General features: G+C 52.1%; 1 protein-coding gene across 2 annotated transcripts; it reads right to left on the reverse strand.

The window, feature by feature from the left end:
- Positions 1 to 464: 464 nt before the first annotated feature.
- Positions 465 to 15,041, reverse strand: ZRANB2 (zinc finger RANBP2-type containing 2). Of its 2 annotated transcripts, XM_071564614.1 has the most exons (10): positions 14,951 to 15,041; positions 14,330 to 14,382; positions 13,497 to 13,605; positions 12,080 to 12,162; positions 8,812 to 8,888; positions 8,358 to 8,495; positions 6,215 to 6,387; positions 4,354 to 4,440; positions 2,628 to 2,792; positions 465 to 2,110 (listed from the first exon to the last, which is right to left on the reverse strand). In XM_071564614.1, exons 1-10 carry the CDS (start codon positions 15,004 to 15,006, stop codon positions 2,047 to 2,049), a joined length of 1,005 nt encoding a protein of 334 aa, XP_071420715.1. In that variant the 5' UTR covers positions 15,007 to 15,041; the 3' UTR covers positions 465 to 2,046. The 2 variants fall into 2 exon arrangements, with proteins under 2 accessions (XP_071420715.1, XP_071420716.1); XM_071564615.1 differs by lacking the exon at positions 14,951 to 15,041 and having other exon boundaries at positions 13,497 to 13,600.
- Between the last annotated feature and the right edge of the window lie 2,616 nt (positions 15,042 to 17,657).

Raw genomic sequence — 17,657 nt, forward strand, 5'->3', positions numbered from 1 at the left:
GCAATGACTTGTGAGGATTCTTGCAGGGTAAGGAACAGATTGAACCCTACTCAGGCCTCTCCTGCACTGAGGTTGGATCTCAAGGAAAGGTCCTTCCCCCAGAGGGTGGTGGGCACTGCCCAGGCTCCCCAGGGCAGTGGGCACGACCCCAAGGCTGCCAGAGCTCCAGGAGGGTTTGGACAATGGGACAGGGACAGGGTGGGATTGTTGGGGTGTCTGTGCAGGGCTGGGGTTGGACTCCTGATTGATCCCTGTGGGTCCCTCCCAACTCAGGATATTTCATTGCTCTATGAAAACACCTTGACCTTTTGTAAAAGCTCATTTTGAAGGCACTGCTGATGAAACCCAAAGTATTTTCAGTCCTTGAAGAACCAGCACACGACAGGTGGGCCAGGTAAGCAGAGCCAGGGCAGGTGACAGGGAGGGTGTGGGGGTGTCCCCAAGACAAAGCACTCACTGCACAGTTGACTCACAGGTTTTATTTACACTTGTCTACAGCATCATTTTGCCTCACACGTTCTCTAAGCCAAGTGAACCCCTCGCTCTCCTTTGCCTGTGGCCTATCAGGTGCTAATTTAAACCCTCTCATCTGTTAATTACAGCAACAACTGGAATACAAAGCACAAGAAAACCCCAATGCTAACAACAGAGCATCTACTTGATCTGGTTGTACACTTGAGTAGTTGGAGGCTGAAGTCAGAGGCACAGTCACAGACTAACCTGCTCTTGTGCAACCTACACACACTTAGCATGGAAACTAGAGAAAAGAAAGCATTAAAGAAACTGCATTTTTTCTGCCAAAAGATTATCAAAATACTTCTACACCAAAAACATTTTGCTTCTAGACCAGTCCAAAAGACATGTCTCAAAAAAAAACAATACAAAGAGGAAAAAAAAGAGCAGAATGGAGTTTTAATATGTTGCTCCATTTGTTTCTGGGCAGTTTATTGAAAAAAGCAGCAAATGTGAGTTTGGGAGTTTTACTACTGACATAAATGCAGACATATTGCTTTTTCCTTGCTTAGAAAGAACAATTTTCCTTGTCATACTTACCTTGTGATGGCAGTGAAGAGACTTAAACCTTTCTTAACAAAACGGAGTTCAAGATAGACCAAATTTTATACTAAAATGGATTCCACAAAGCATTTTAAGCCATAAATTAGTTGAAGGAAAAAAGAATGATCGATGAACACATTTAGGATGCCAGAACTTTCTGCACAGTTTATTCATTCTCTTTTTTTTTTTGAAAGAAAAATAAAATTGGGATACCTTGTTAAAAATTTTAGTCAGCCCCCAAGGGAATTTTATGGGTGGCCTGTGGAAGCTTCCCTTGGTTCCAGAGCTAGTTCCAAACTCCTCCATGGCAGGAGCAGATCCTAAGTGATCTGTCTGTAAAGGGATTGTGGAGTCCAGGGTGAGGAAACCAGCAGAGCCAGCGGGCCCTTTGCTGGCTGCAGCAAAGAACTTCCAGTCTCAGGTGTCCTCAGTGCCCAGGAATGAAGGGCAGTTCCCTCTGTGGAATCATGATGGGCTGGGGGGTCTGAGAGCTGCTGTGCACTGAGCATTGCTAGAGAGGGCTGTCCATCTACACTGGTACCTCAGCATGGGAGAAGAACCAGTGCCAGCCCTGAGCCCTCCCTGTCCCCAGGGTCTCCAGCCCTCCCTGCACTGTGGGAGCTCTGCAGGCGGCTGCACAAACCCAGGGGGTCCCCTGGTACGGCAGAGCCAGACCAGGAGGACATTCCCAACCTGCTCCTACACCTGAGGGAGCCAGGACTGGAGGAACTGATCTTTCAAATAACCACCTGTCCTGCTCACACCCAGCACAGAACCTGCTGCCTCTGCTGGGAGTTTATGGCTTAAAATGCTGCCTGACGTTTTGGTGATGGATGAACAAAGCTGCAGTTTGCCAGAAAGCAAGGACAGACATGCACCTCTACGAGCAGATTTAGCACTTCTGACCAAGTAAGACACCAACTTCTTAAAAATGTCTCATGCACTGACTGGAATTTTGGTGGGTTTTTTGTAAATGTGAGCTTTAATACATTATTTCTTTTTAGAACTTGTACGGGAACCAGAATGGGAGGATCCGGAGGAGGATCTGCGGCGTCTGCAAGATACAAACGGAGAAAGCAAGCACAGAAATGAGTGGAAATGGATTCTGGCACCCACTCGGAGCAGTCTGCACCCTACAATAGCTGGAAGCCAAGTATTTCTCATAGGGGCCTTATCAAGTAACTTTAATCACTAATTTAATACTAGAAGCTTAAGTTTAATAGTGAGAGTAGAACACAAATTCTAAATGCAGTATTTACTTAGGAAAATGATTCAATGATGTACACAGTAACACTTTCACACACTGAAAGAAGGGTGAGCCAGGTCTTTCTATGGAACATGCTCCTACCAGCAGGAATTTCATTAGAGGGGGGAGAAAAATAATAATAAAAAAAAACCAATTACAGAGGGTTTAACAGGAAGTAAGAGCAGGGGAAGCCAGAAAACTACATTTACTATCAGAATAACTGATCAGATTCAATTCCTTCCCAGCGAACCTCAGTCCTTCAGAACAAATAAAATAAAAATCACACATTTCAATACAGCCACTCTTATTCTACATAAACCCAAACCTTTCGGGCGACCGTGATCTCGAGCGCCTTTTTTTGCGATCACCAGAGGAAGAGGATCTAGAGCGGCTTCTCTTCTTGCCTCTCTCGGGGGAGGACGAGGAGCCAGAGCTTGAGTAAGATCTTTTCCTTGGGGTGGAAGACCCCCTGTAGGACCTGGAGCTGGATCTTTATTGATTAAGAAATAAATCAGATTTAATTCTGGGATCACAGAGAAAGCAGCAAGCAAGAACAGACAGACAGAGACAGTTGTCATGAACACTCACTGCTCTACACCAGCCAAACCTGTGGCCTTCCATACTTACTGCTCAGTTCTCTGCCAAAAACCTCCTACTGCCAGGTAGTTTTCTGAATAAATTTTCCTCAATAGTGTTACTTGAGAAATGGACCACCAATGGTTTGGAAAGCTCTTCCCAGCACTCACCAAAATCACCCACTTGGACAAAAAAAGCATTGGAAAACTGGGCTAGGAAATTGCCTCTGTAAGGACCTTCCTCAGCAGTTAAATTCCCAAAGGAAGAATCCCCAGAGATCTAAAGCTGATTTAACCCTGTTTCATTTCATATCCTAATGGGTATTTCACCTGGGAGATCTGGAATATTCATCTGACTGAACGAGTAAAAAATTCAGCAGGTGTACTTGCAAATCTCAGAATAAAACTGTGGAGAGACAGAAATCTTCCTCCAGCAAAACAATGCAAAAAGCCTTTTAGAATACAGGCAAAATATTTTTAAAAGAATCTTAGAATACAGTAATTTTGGCATAAAAATTTAAAACGAACCATCTTCACTTTCAGCACTCAAGAATCACTTTGGCTTTCTAAACAACCCCCAAAAAAGCACTTGTGGAAAAAGTAAGAGCTAAAAAGTCCTAAACTGTCATTTCAAAAGGATATAAAGTGCCTGTAAGGCCAAGCTAATGCACTCTGTGAATGGCCATGTGGCACCTCAAACAATCCAGCTCAGCTGAGGAGCCCCCTCAGCCTCTCATGGGGACACAGGGACCCTCCTCCTCTTCCCACAAGGAGATTCCACCCCATGCTGACCATCACATGACAATCCACAGCATGTTCCTGCCACCAAAGGGTGGTGGCACCATTTGTGGTCCTTCTTCCCAGCTCAATCATCCTTACTTAGTTTTAGGATTCTCGGCAGGCCTGGAGAAGGGACAGCTCCTCATCCATCACACAGAACGTGCTGCCAGTGTGCAAGGACACCTCCAGTGTGCTTTTGTTACTCTGCCCTGCACAGCTCAGTGGCAGCTGCAGAGAATCAGCTCAGACTGCTCTCAGCTCCTCACACAGTCACCACCAACCCTGCCATGCACTCCCCCAAGTCCAGAGAGGCTGCAGCGCCTCGTGGAAGGTGTGGAATGAGCACTAAACACAGGACCAGGAGAACAGGGCACTTCTAATGCTCTTCCACATCCAGCAGCCCAAGTGGAAGCAATGAGAGCACCCCAAATGCCTGGAGCAGGACCAGGCACTCCAGTCCTTCTTCCTCCTCACTGCGGTTGGGGGGTGTGCGCTGGGCCGGCTGAGGCCACTCTGACCCTCCTGCCCCAAACCCACCCACCCCTCTGTGGGGCCACAGCCTCGTGCTCACACCCCAGGCATTCTGACTGCCCAGATAAAACAGGGAATGTTTTCCTGACCGTTTTACCATGAACCCAACAGGGCTGCTCCTTCTGCCCTTTCCTCTCTGCAAGGACAGAGTGGTACCTCATTCACCTGGATTTCGACCCACGAGATCTCGACTGTTCTCTGGAACTGGAGCGAGATCTTGATCTGGAACTGGAAGAACTCCTGGAATGGGACCTGCAACAACATGGAAGATTTTTTTCCAGAGTCTGACTTGCTTGCAGCAGAGTAGCTGCTCCTGTGAGCAGAGACAGGATGCAGCAGCACAGCTGGAGTCACCAAGGTGACGGTTTTTCCTCCTTCCCCCCCAGCATCACCAGAGCACATTTTAAACCAGACACTTGACAGAGTAAGATGGCACATGAAATATTTATCAAGTCAGCTTTAGGTTGTGTTTCCTAGAACAAAGCACAGCAATTAAACAGGATTGCAGTTACTTGGCAAAAAGAAGCAACTGCTTATCTATTCATTATTTATCTACTCATCACTTCATGAAATCAATGCCTTGATTTGTGCCTTAATTGGAAAACCATCAGGTTCTTTAAAAGCAAAGCACATAAAGAGCACTGGGACTGGCCAGCTCTGTTGTTCCCCCACTCAGCTTTCACAAGCATTTTACAATCAGCTTCTGTTTTACAGAAAGATTTTCCCCTGAACTAAAATTCAGTAGTAATTTTGGGGCTAAAGCACAGCCATATCTAACAAGACTGGTAACCAGCCAAAATTATTTTCCAATTTTTCTCTGATAGTTTTTTGTTAAAGCACAAACCACAAGAGATATGTAACAATGGCAGAGGACTTGCAGCAATCATTGTTAAAGGAGGCTCTGCAATCAAATTCTAATCATATTTTCAGGAAAAACATATTCTACTTGCTCTCACACCAGCACTTCCTCACTCTGCTGGGCAGGACACCAGCAGTGTGAACAGATACTAACTAGAAAATACATTAAAACCCTTTTAAAAACCACAAAGAATCATCCACAAATGGCCACTGATATTTCCAATTATCTGCAGCCAGAAGCAAAATGCTCAACAGGAAGCTGGAATTGTAGGATAAGCTACTTTTGACTTGACATTTGCAGTGAGAGCAGAGAGAGGCAGTTACAGAGCTGGGAAGATGACAAGAAACTTGAACTTTATATATATTTATGAATTTTATGTGTAACCCTGTGAGCTAGTACAGATTTCAGGCCTCAAACCCATCAGCATCCTCCTTGCATCAGTTTTAAGGCAGCTCAAAAGCACAATCTCCATCACGTGTTTACAGAGCCCTGACTGTTCATTTATCCCTGAATTTAAAGAGTAATGAGAGAACTTAAGTCTGTCCAGAAGACCTTTGTGTGCTCCCACATAAACCTTCAATGTTATTAGAGAATTCCAGACTGGTTTGGGTTGGGAGGGATCTTAAAGCTCATCCCACCCCGTGCCATGGGCAGGGACACCTTCCATGAGCCCAGTTTGTTCTGAGCCCTGTCCAGCCTGGCCTGGGACACTCCCAGGATGGGGAGGCTCTGACAACATTGCCACTGTACTTAAACCTTTGTCACTTGCCTTCAAGCCAAGTTCAAGTTTCTTGTCTTTATTCCCAGCAATTGTGTCCTTGCACTGAATCTGCCTGGACTGCACCGTCACTGCCTCTCCTGCCACCTCCTCCACCCCAGCAGTGCCCCCCTCTGTCCAACCACTGCACCACACACAGCCCACAGCCCTGAACAACGTGAAAACGAGTTCCATTTTTAACTTGCTTTGAAGGATTCAAAGACCAAAGATCGGCTCAAACTCCCTCACCCAGCAGGACCCACGGGGCAGACGGGGCGTCGCCCCCTCTGCAAACCCCAACACAGAGTTATTCACATCATTAACTGTAAGGCAATCAAGAAAAACGAGTAAAGAAGGAAGTTAGATACTGACATTTTGCCTGGCGTTCCCCTGGACCTGTACCCGTTTACCTGGACCTGGACCTCGAGCTGGAGTGGGAGGAGGAGCGCGAGGAGGAGCGCGAGTGGGACGAGCGGGACTTGGAGCGGCTGCGCCGCGGCGGCTTCGGCTGCTTGGCCCCGTCCTCGTCCTCGCTGGCATCCAGGTTGTACTTGGACAGGTCTGCATCGTCCTCGTCCTCGTCCTGCCGGGGCACACACAGCCAACACCTCAGCAATCTGTCTTCACTCAGGGGGCTTTACTTATTCTATGGTTTATTTGTATTTTCCGACCTTTGAAAATTAGGTGGAATTTAATGAGGTCACAAAATTTGAAGGACTGACTGAAAATGTGTATTTCAAAGTAATGAGCCCCTGCACAGGCTGCACATGCAATCCCACGTTTTGTTATTTAATGAAGGTAATGACAAATAAACGAGTGCCTGGAAGAGTTTTCAGACTCAATATCCACACCCAAAGATATTTATTTTCTTTCTTTCTTTCTTTCTTTTCTTTCTTTCTTTCTTTCTTTCTTTCTTTCTTTCTTTCTTTCTTTCTTTCTTTCTTTCTTTCTTTCTTTCTTTCTTTCTTTCTTTCTTTCTTTCTTTCTTTCTTTCTTTCTTTCTTTCTTTCTTTCTTTCTTTCTTTTCTTTTCTTTCTTTTCTTTCTTTCTTTTCTTTCTCTTCTTTCCTTCCTTCTTTCCTTCCTTCTTTCCTTCTTTTTCTTTCCTTATCTTCCTTCCTCCCTTCCCTTTCCTTACTTTTCCTTCCTTCCTTCCTTCCCTTTCCTTCCCTTTCCTTCCTTTTCCTTCCTTCCTTCCCTTTCCTTCCTTTTCCTTCCTTCCTTCCCTTTCCTTCCTTCCTTCCCTTTCCTTCCTTCCTTCCCTTTCCTTCCTTCCCTTTCCTTCCTTCCTTTTCCTTCCTTCCTTCCCTTTCCTTCCTTCCCCTTTCCTTCCTTCCCCTTCCTTCCTTCCCCTTCCTTCCTTCCTTCCTTCCTTCCTTCCTTCCTTCCTTCCTTCCTTCCTTCCTTCCTTCCTTCCTTCCTTCCTTCCTTCCTTCCTTCCTTCCTTCCTTCCTTCCTTCCTTCCTTCCTTCCTTCCTTCCTTCCTTCCTTCCCTTTCCTTCCTTCCCTTTCCTTCCTTCCCTTTCCTTCCTTCCCTTTCCTTCCTTCCCTTTCCTTCCTTCCCTTTCCTTCCTTCCCTTTCCTTCCTTCCCTTTCCTTCCTTCCCTTTCCTTCCTTCCCTTTCCTTCCTTCCCTTTCCTTCCTTCCCTTTCCTTCCTTCCCTTTCCTTCCTTCCCTTTCCTTCCTTCCCTTTCCTTCCTTCCCTTTCCTTCCTTCCCTTTCCTTCCTTCCCTTTCCTTCCTTCCCTTTCCTTCCTTCCCTTTCCTTCCTTCCCTTTCCTTCCTTCCCTTTCCTTCCTTCCCTTTCCTTCCTTCCCTTTCCTTCCTTCCCTTTCCTTCCTTCCCTTTCCTTCCTTCCCTTTCCTTCCTTCCCTTTCCTTCCTTCCCTTTCCTTCCTTCCCTTTCCTTCCTTCCCTTTCCTTCCTCCCTCCCTCTCCATCTTCATGTGTACATTTTAGATCTGTATATTTTATACTCACACCTGTATTTTCCCATTTACAGATCTCTATTTTATATTTATATATATTTGCCTGTGGCCAAGGTGAACCAAAACTGCCAGTTCTGCAGGGACTTGTTTCACACACAGGATTTGGGGATTGCTGTGAGAACACAACACTATGAACATGTTTCTGCAGGACTCTTGTCCACAGACATGGAGAACCCAGTAAGAGATGCTCAGATATTTCAGCAAAGATGAAAAAATGCTGCTGAATATTTTATTTCATTTTATAAAAATTAAATCTGATGTGCTTCTAAAAGCCTAAGAAGAAAACTCAAGAGTATTCCTTATATGTGGTAGCCACACATACATAATGTCAATAAAAGATATTGAAATTTTGGATTCTGTGCTCAGATAAGCTTGTAATTAATGATTTAAGAGGTTACACATTTTTGGGTGCAGGTATTTAGAAACAAAGCAGAGCTTGTGCTCATCCTGTACAGCAGCAATTGGGGCATCATCACCTCAGAGCTGCTGCTCTGAAGGCAGCTCAAAGGACAGACCAGACACTGTAATAACGATTAAAAAGTAATTAATTTAAAAGTCACCATCCTACCTCATCCAACTTATATTTGGAGAGATCTTCATCCTCGTCCTCCTCATCCTCCCCCTCTGATTCCTTGTCCTCCACCTCCTTCAGGATGGATGCAGGGCCCACTGGCTTCCCTCGGTACTTTTTCTTTTTGCGCCCAAACTGAGACATTTTAATGCCATTAGAACATGATTTAATCAAAGATAATCATCAACTGCATTTTCTGATACAGCTTTTGTGAGAAAATAAATACACATCTATTTTAAATAAGATCTTGCTCAAAGGGAAAGGATGAAACAGGAATCAGCAACAAGAAATGTTGCAGAGAGAGGGAGAGGCTTGTCCTGGGGACAAGGAGAATCCACAGGGAATTTGAACGTGGTGTATTTGAATTTTGTGGAATATCCTCACAAACCACTGCTGAGCATCTGGTCCAACATGTGTGTGACTCCAGAGCCACCCCTGCACCTCCTCTCACCTCGTCATACTCCCCGTCCGACTCTTCCCGTTCGATGTATTCCACGTTCTCCCGCTCATTGAATCCTCCTCCATAGCCTTGGGAAAGGGGGAAAAACCAGACACTCTCTTCAGCTGCACCAAATTCAGCTGCAATAAACCCATTCATTTCCCCAGAGGCTCTGGAAGCCTCAGTGGAATTATTAATGTGCCATAAGGACGGAACAGGATCCCAGGAGGAACATGAATTGTTCCCACACACGTTTATTACTCGCAGCTCCTCAGAAACCTGATTGAGAAAATGGGTTAAGACACAACCAGCAAAGCAGCAACAACGTCTGAAGGCATGGAAAAAGAATAAAAACTATTTCAGGATGACAGCAACCAGCTTCCCAAGGGCTCTGCAGTGTCTCCAGAGGCTGGGAATGAAGGGCACCCTCCTCCAAAACTGAAATCCCAGCTCGGGAAAGCAGCGAGAGGAACACAGAGGGAGGGTGGATGTGTGTGTATATAAATACAGAGAGAGTATATATAGAGGTACAGATTTATAGCTGCACTGACTTGTACAGCTGCCAAAACTTGTTTTAAGAATATTCCTATTCCTTTCCTACTCCTTTTCACATGGAGTGGAAAATTCCAAGGGCTCATTCTCATTTCAGCTGACTTTAATTTACTGCAAGTGTGTGAGGTGCTGGGTGTCCTGCACGTGGCACAGCAGCACTCCAGCAATCCATTAGGTACTGAGGGTCATGGAATCCCAGACTGGGCTGGGCTGGGAGGGTCCAGAGCCCATCTCCTTCCTGCCTCTGCCATGGCCAGGGACATCTTCCACTAGAAATGTTTTATCAACTTCATTGAGTCCTAAACACTTCAATAAATTATTTAAATAATAAATACTTTAATAAGTTGCACATTACAGTAATTATATGACAAACAAATAAATATTCTTTAGTATTCCCTTTTTTTACAATATTAAATATTAAAATTATGTTTTTCCTTTTGAACAATAAGCTCCATGCTCTTCTCCAGACTTTTGTTTTTTTCTATGCATTTGTGTCCCACTCTGTGTTCTGAACTCCCTGCCCTGTCCCACTCTGTGCTCTCCCTGCCCTGTCCCACTCTGCTCTGAGCTCCCTGCCCTGTCCCACTCTGTGCTCTCCCTGCCCTGTCCCACTCTGCTCTGAGCTCCCTGCCCTGTCCCACTCTGTGCTCTGAGCTCCCTGCCCTGTCCCACTCTGTGCTCTGAACTCCCTGCCCTGTCCCACCCTGTGCTCTGAGCTCCCTGCCCTGTCCCACTCTGCTCTGAGCTCCCTGCCCTGTCCCACTCTGTGCTCTGAGCTCCCTGCCCTGTCCCACTCTGTGCTCTGAGCTCCCTGCCCTGTCCCACTCTGTGCTCTGAGCTCCCTGCCCTGTCCCACTCTGTGCTCTCCCTGCCCTGTCCCACTCTGCTCTGAGCTCCCTGCCCTGTCCCACTCTGTGCTCTGAGCTCCCTGCCCTGTCCCACTCTGGTCTGAGCTCCCTGCCCTGTCCCACTCTGTGCTCTGAGCTCCCTGCCCTGTCCCACTCTGTGCTCTGAGCTCCCTGCCCTGTCCCACTCTGTGCTCTGAGCTCCCTGCCCTGTCCCACTCTGTGCTCTCCCTGCCCTGTCCCACTCTGTGCTCTCCCTGCCCTGTCCCACTCTGTGCTCTGAGCTCCCTGCCCTGTCCCACTCTGTGCTCTGAGCTCCCTGCCCTGTCCCACTCTGTGCTCTGAGCTCCCTGTCCTGTCCCACTCTGTGCTCTGAGCTCCCTGTCCTGTCCCACTCTGTGCTCTGAGCTCCCTGTCCTGTCCCACTCTGTGCTCTGAGCTCCCTGCCCTGTCCCACTCTGTGCTCTCCCTGCCCTGTCCCACTCTGTGCTCTGAGCTCCCTGCCCTGTCCCACTCTGTGCTCTGAGCTCCCTGCCCTGTCCCACTCTGCTCTGAGCTCCCTGCCCTGTCCCACTCTGTGCTCTGAGCTCCCTGCCCTGTCCCACTCTGTGCTCTGAGCTCCCTGCCCTGTCCCACTCTGTGCTCTGAGCTCCCTGCCCTGTCCCACTCTGTGCTCTCCCTGCCCTGTCCCACTCTGTGCTCTGAGCTCCCTGCCCTGTCCCACTCTGTGCTCTGAGCTCCCTGCCCTGTCCCACTCTGTGCTCTGAGCTCCCTGCCCTGTCCCACTCTGTGCTCTCCCTGCCCTGTCCCACTCTGTGCTCTGAGCTCCCTGTCCTGTCCCACTCTGTGCTCTGAGCTCCCTGCCCTGTCCCACTCTGTGCTCTGAGCTCCCTGCCCTGTCCCACTCTGCTCTGAGCTCCCTGCCCTGTCCCACTCTGTGCTCTGAGCTCCCTGCCCTGTCCCACTCTGTGCTCTCCCTGCCCTGTCCCACTCTGTGCTCTGAACTCCCTGCCCTGTCCCACTCTGTGCTCTGAACTCCCTGTCCTGTCCCACTCTGTGCTCTCCCTGCCCTGTCCCACTCTGCTCTGAGCTCCCTGCCCTGTCCCACTCTGTGCTCTGAGCTCCCTGCCCTGTCCCACTCTGTGCTCTGAGCTCCCTGCCCTGTCCCACTCTGCTCTGAGCTCCCTGCCCTGTCCCACTCTGTGCTCTGAGCTCCCTGCCCTGTCCCACTCTGCTCTGAGCTCCCTGCCCTGTCCCACTCTGCTCTGAGCTCCCTGCCCTGTCCCACTCTGTGCTCTGAGCTCCCTGTCCTGTCCCACTCTGTGCTCTGAGCTCCCTGCCCTGTCCCACTCTGTGCTCTGAGCTCCCTGTCCTGTCCCACTCTGTGCTCTCCCTGCCCTGTCCCACTCTGTGCTCTGAGCTCCCTGCCCTGTCCCACTCTGTGCTCTGAGCTCCCTGCCCTGTCCCACGTGCAGAGGGAACAGTGCAAGGAGATTCTGCTGCAGCTCCCCTGGGCTGGTGTTTGTGCAGGAGGGGCTGACCCCAGTGCTGGTGTGACCAGCCCTGCTGGGCAGATAACAGCCTTATCTGCAGGCCCTCAGTGCTGCCCTGGGACAGCCCAGCCCTCTGCCCATGGACTCCACACACCTCAGCAATAAAACATTGCTCCCAAATGGCTTGGCAGCAAAAGCAAACTTGGAGGCTGTTTAAGCTGAACATTCCCTGACTTTCCACATGAAACCATCACTTCACACACCATCAACACTTGTCAAGGCCAAACCTACAGGTTCTGTGAACTTTGCTGTGAAAACAATCCCTTCAATTAATTTCCCTTCTGTTTTACAACGATTTCAGTTTCAGGCTTTACCCCCCACAGCTCTCACCTGTCCTCTCCTCCAGCTTGGCGTACTTTGGGGTGTTGCACATGTTACACTCTGATCTCCTGGCCCAGTTCACGTTGCCACATCTTTGGGGAAAAAGAACAAAACAGGAATCTGAAACGTTTTCCTTCTGACTGGAAATACAGAGGTGATGATGCACTTGGGAAGGTGCCTGTACTGGCCAGACCAGGGGAAAAGACAAGCACTCACCAGGCAGGTGGGCAGGCACATCAACAGAGAACTACACAGAAAGCACTAGAATTCCTCATTAATTTCTCATTATTTCTTAACTAGCTCCCCCCTCCTGGCAGGGATTGCAGAGCCAGAAGGTGCCCCCTGAGCCTCCTTTTCTCCAGGCTGAGCCCCCCCAGCTCCCCCAGCCCCTCCTGCTGCTCCAGCCCCTTCCCAGCTCCCTCAGCCCCTCCTGCTGCTCCAGCCCCTTCCCAGCTCCCTCAGCCCCTTCCCAGCTCCCTCAGCCCCTCCTGCTGCTCCAGCCCCTTCCCAGCTCCCTCAGCCCCTCCTGCTGCTCCAGCCCCTCCCATGGTCACACACACAGCACAGCTGCAGTTCTCTCTCTGCATCCCCCTGTGCATTTCTCTTGCAGCACCTTTCAAATGACCAGAATGTTTAGCCATCACTCTCTCATACAGATCTGGATTTTTTTCAATTGATGGCTTGGAGAAACTTCCAGGCCTGTGTGTTACTCGTTAGATATTCAGGGAACTTCCTGCAATCCCAGACTGGTTTGGGTTGGGAGGGACCCCAAAGCCCACCCAGTCCCACCCCTGCCATGGGCAGGGACACCTCCCACCAGCCCAGGGTGCTCCAAGCCCTGTCCAGCCTGGCCTGGGACACTCCCAGGGCTGGGGCAGCCACAGCTGCTCTGGGCACCTGTGCCAGGGCCTGCCCACCCTCTCAGCCAGGAATTCCTTCCCAATATCCCCCCTATCCCAGGGCCTGCCCACCCTCCCAGCCAGGAATTCCTTCCCAATATCCCCCCTATTCCAGGGTCTGCCCACCCTCCCAGCCAGGAATTCCTTCCCAGTATCCCCCCTATCCCAGGGCCTGCCCACCCTCCCAGCCAGGAATTCCTCCCCAATATCCCACCTGTGCCAGGGCCTGCCCACCCTCCCAGCCAGGAATTCCTCCCCAATATCCCACCTGTGCCAGGGCCTGCCCACCCTCCCAGGGGAGGCAGCACCTGGCACTGCAGTCGGGGTGTTTCTCCCATGTGCACATTCCCTCCCATCTCGGGGAATGTCTCTGCTTCCCAAGGACAAAGATGCCCCTTTAGCTGTGCAGCCCTGCCCTGTCCCCCCTGCTGCTGTGCTGGAGCTCAGTGCTGTGCCCAGAGGGGCTGGCAGGGCACACCCAGCCCCGGCTCTGGTGCCCCGGGCGGGTCTGTGGGGTCTGCCCGTACGTTTTGCACTGCCAGTCGTTGGCACTGAACAGCCCCCGGCTCTTCTCCGCCAGCGTCTTCCCGATCTCCGTGCCCCCCGCCTTCATCATCTTCGCCTCCGTCGTCTTCTCTGCCAGGGAAACACCAACTGGCTCAGCCCGGGCAGGGCTGACACGGCCCCACCCAGGGCAGCTCCCCCGGGTATGGCTGTCCCTGCCCCGTCCCAGCCCCTGCCCCTGTCCCTGCCCCAGCCCAGCCCCAGCCCCTGCCCCTGTCCCAGTCCCTGCCCCTTCCCAGCCCCTGTCCCTGCCCCTTCCCTGCCCAGCCCCAGTCCCTGCCCCTGCTCAGCCCCTTCACTGCCCCAGCCCCAGTCCCTGCCCCTGTCCCTGCCCCTTCCCTGCCCAGCCCCAGCCCCTGCCCTGTCCCTGTCCCTGCCCAGCCCTTTCCCTGCCCCTGCCCAGCCCCAGCCCCTGCTCCTGCCCCTTCCCAGCCCCTATCCCTGCCTCTGCCCCTGCCCAGCCCTTTCCCTGCCCCTGCCCAGCCCCAGCCCCTGCCCAGCCCATTCCCTGCCCAGCCCCAGCCCCTGCTCAGCCCCTGCCCCTGCCCAGCCCCTGCCCCTGCCCCTACCCAGCCCCAGCCCCTGCTCAGCCCCTGTCCCTGCCTCTGCCCCTGCCCAGCCCTTTCCCTGCCCCTTCCCTGCCCAGCCCCAGCCCCTGCCCAGCCCCTGCCCCTTCCCTGCCCAGCCCCAGCCCCTACCCCTGCCCAGCCCTTTCCCTGTCCCTGCCCCTGCCCAGCCCCTTCCCAGCCCTTTCCCTGCCCCTGCCCCTGCCCAGCCCCTGCCCACTCACTCTCACCTCTCCCGCAGCGGTTGCAGCTCGTCCTGCGCGCAAAGTTCACGTTCCCGCACCTGGTACGGGGCAGGGGGAGTTACCAGAGAGGGCACCGGGGCGGGGGAACAGAGAAGGGGGTAACAGAGAGGGGGGAGGTAACAGAGGGGGGGGTAACAGAGGGGGGGGTAACAGAGAGGGGTAACACGGGGGGGGTAAGAGAAGGGGGGTAACAGTGTGGGGTAACAGAGGTGGGGGGTAACAGAGAGGGGTAACACGGGGGGGGTAAGAGACGGGGGGGTGACGGGGGGGTAACGGTGGGGGGTAACAGAAGTGGGGGGTAACAGAGCCGGGAGCGGCCCCGGGCGGGCCTGGACCCTCCGCATTCATTTCGCGCGGGGCCCGATTTAACCCAGCCAGTGCCGGGCCGAACGCGGAGCTCCCCGGCCGTGCTGGGCCCGGGACATCCCCGAGCCGGCGGTGCCGGTGCCCCTGCCCCTGCCCCGGCCCCGCTCCCGCCCCATCCCGGCCTCCCATTCCCGTCCCGGCCGGTCGGTGCCGCTCCCGTTCCCGTCCCTATCCTCGCTCCCGCCCCATCCCTGCCGCCCCCGCTCCCGTGCCCGCTCCCGTGCCCGCCCCCGCCCTCACTTCTTGTCGGGACAGATCCAGTCCCCGTCGCTCACGCGGAAGTTCTTCGTCGCCATCTCGGGCCGAGCGGGGCCGGGCCCTGAGCGCCGGGGCTGCCCGCGCCGCGCCTGCGCCCCGCACACCCCGCACCGCGCGCGTTCCGGTCAGGCAGCGCCGCGGACACCTCTGCTGCGGGAGGGGGGAGAGGAGGCCCCCTGGCGGAGAGAGAGGGAACTGCAACGGGATGGGAATGGGAATGGGAATGGGAATGGGGGAATGGGAATGGGAACGGGAATGGGAATGGGAATGGGGGGATGGGAATGGGAATGGGGGAATGGGAATGGGAATTGGGGAATGGGAATGGGATGGGAATGGGAATGGGAATGGGAATGGGGGAATGGGAATGGGATGGGAATGGGAATGGGAATGGGAATGGGAATTGGGGAATGGGAATGGGATGGGAATGGGAACGGGAATGGGAATGGGAATAGGGGAATGGGAATGGGAATGGGAATGGGAATGGGAATGTGGATGGGAATGGGAATGGGGGAATGGGAATGGGAATGGGAATGGGGATGGGGGAATGGGAATGGGATGGGGATGGGAATGGGATGGGAATGGGAATGAGAATGGGAATGGGAATGGGATGGGAATGGGAATGGGAATGGGATGGGAATGGGAATGGGAATGGGGATGGGAATGGGGGAATGGGAATGGGAATGGGAATGGGGGAATGGGAATGGGGATGGGAATGGGAATGGGGGAATGGGAATGGGGGTGGGAATGGGAATGGGAATGGGGGAATGGGAATGGGGATGGGAATGGGAATGGGGGAATGGGAATGGGGGTGGGAATGGGAATTGGGAATGGGAATGGGGGAATGGGAATGGGGATGGGAATGGGGATGGGAATGGGAATGGGAATGGGAATTGGGATGGATGAATGGGAATGGGGGAATGGGAATGGGAATGGGAATGGGAATGGGAATTGGGAAAGGGCCGAGGGGTTTGTCCATAGCCAATGTTACCCTCCTTCCAGTTGTTATTCCCTTTCCTTGTAGCCACATCCACTGGAAAAATCATCTGGAATTTGGATACGGAGCTGGTTTTTGTCACATCCTGACCAGGTGACAAATGTTACTGTTGGTCATGTCTGAAAATAAAACCAGTGGGGAAAAACCTGCTGGGGCCTCTGCTGGGCCAGAGGAGCTGGGAATGGATTCCCTGTGGGGAATGTCCATAACAGTCAGGGAATGAATTCCCTGTGGGGAATGTCCATGAGAGTCAGGGAATGAATTCCCTGTGGGGAATGTCCATGAGAGTCAGGGAACAAATTCCCTGGTGGGGAATGTCCATGAGAGTCAGGGAACAAATTCCCTCTTAGGGAATGTCCATGAGAGTCAGGGAATGAATTCCCTCTTAGGGAATGTCCATAACAGTCAGGGAATGAATTCCCTGTGGGGAATGTCCATGAGAGTCAGGGAACAAATTCCCTCTTAGGGAATGTCCATGAGAGTCAGGGAATGAATTCCCTCTTAGGGAATGTCCATAACAGTCAGGGAATGAATTCCCTCTTAGGGAATGTCCATAACAGTCAGGGAATGAATTCCCTCTTAGGGAATGTCCATAACAGTCAGGGAATGAATTCCCTCTTAGGGAATGTCCATAACAGTCAGGGAACAAATTCCCTCTTAGGGAATGTCCATGAGAGTCAGGGAACAAATTCCCTCTTAGGGAATGTCCATGAGAGTCAGGGAATGAATTCCCTCTTAGGGAATGTCCATAACAGTCAGGGAACAAATTCCCTCTTAGGGAATGTCCATCAGAGTCAGGGAATGAATTCCCTCTTGGGGAATGTCCATGAGAGTCAGGGAATGAATTCCCTGTGGGGAATGTCCATGAGAGTCAGGGAACAAATTCCCTCTTAGGGAATGTCCATGAGAGTCAGGGAACAAATTCCCTGGTAGGGAATGTCCATAAGAGTCAGGGAATAAATTCCCTCTTAGGGAATGTCCATAAGAGTCAGGGAATGAATTCCCTCTTGGGGAATGTCCCGGACAGTCAGGAGGGACAGGAGCTGTTTTCCTGCCGCTGGAGAAGTGCTGGAATCTGGCCCAGGGCTGTGGCTCCTGAAGGATTCGCTGCTCCGTGTCCCGGCTCAGTCAGCACTGCAGGTGGCACTCGAGGAACGTGTTTTCCATGGGAAAACCCCCCCGCTTTTTCCTGGAATTCGGAGGAGATGGTTGGTGACTCCGGTCAAGGTGTCCTCGCTGTCCCCGCGCGGGGCCGGCCCGGGAGCTGAGCCCGGACTGCGGGGGCTGCAAATGGCCCAGCACAGGGAGATGTTGGGATGCACCTGGAGCAGCCGGGACGTGCCTGTGGTCAGGATTCTCCCAGTATTCCCTGCCTGTTCCTGGCAAACAGGCACCCCCAGCTGCTCCCTGGGGAGGCTCTGCCGATGCCAGGAGGGCTGGAGGGAGGAGGGAACAATCCCAGCCTTGGCTCTGGGAGTTCATTCATCCCCTGTGCCTTCAGGGAAGAGCCTTTTAGAAAAATGGGAATATCCGTCACACCAGAGCCACGAAACTGTCCAGTCCGAGGGAATAAATTGGTGAGTGATGGAAAGGCCTCTGGGATGTCCCTCTGTGTGCCAAAAACATTGGCTGGAGCTGGAATGTTGGAAGGCAACAGGTGCCTGGATTGAACTTGGGTGTGCTTGGAACTGTGGA

Source organism: Pithys albifrons, chromosome 10 (genome assembly GCF_047495875.1).
Source record: "Pithys albifrons albifrons isolate INPA30051 chromosome 10, PitAlb_v1, whole genome shotgun sequence".
NCBI classification, from domain to species: Eukaryota; Metazoa; Chordata; class Aves; order Passeriformes; family Thamnophilidae; genus Pithys; species Pithys albifrons.

Bases quoted from the DNA above. Each gene is read 5' to 3' on its own strand.
- ZRANB2 (XM_071564614.1), bottom strand. From the start codon at position 15,006: ATGGCGACGAAGAACTTCCGCGTGAGCGACGGGGACTGGATCTGTCCC. The intron at 8,496-8,811 runs GTGAGAGGAGGT...AAAATGTCTCAG, and splicing joins CGGACGGGGAGTATGACGAG to TTTGGGCGCAAAAAGAAAAA. The intron at 2,793-4,353 runs GTGAATGAGGTA...TAATCAATAAAG, and splicing joins TCTCGTGGGTCGAAATCCAG to ATCCAGCTCCAGGTCCTACA.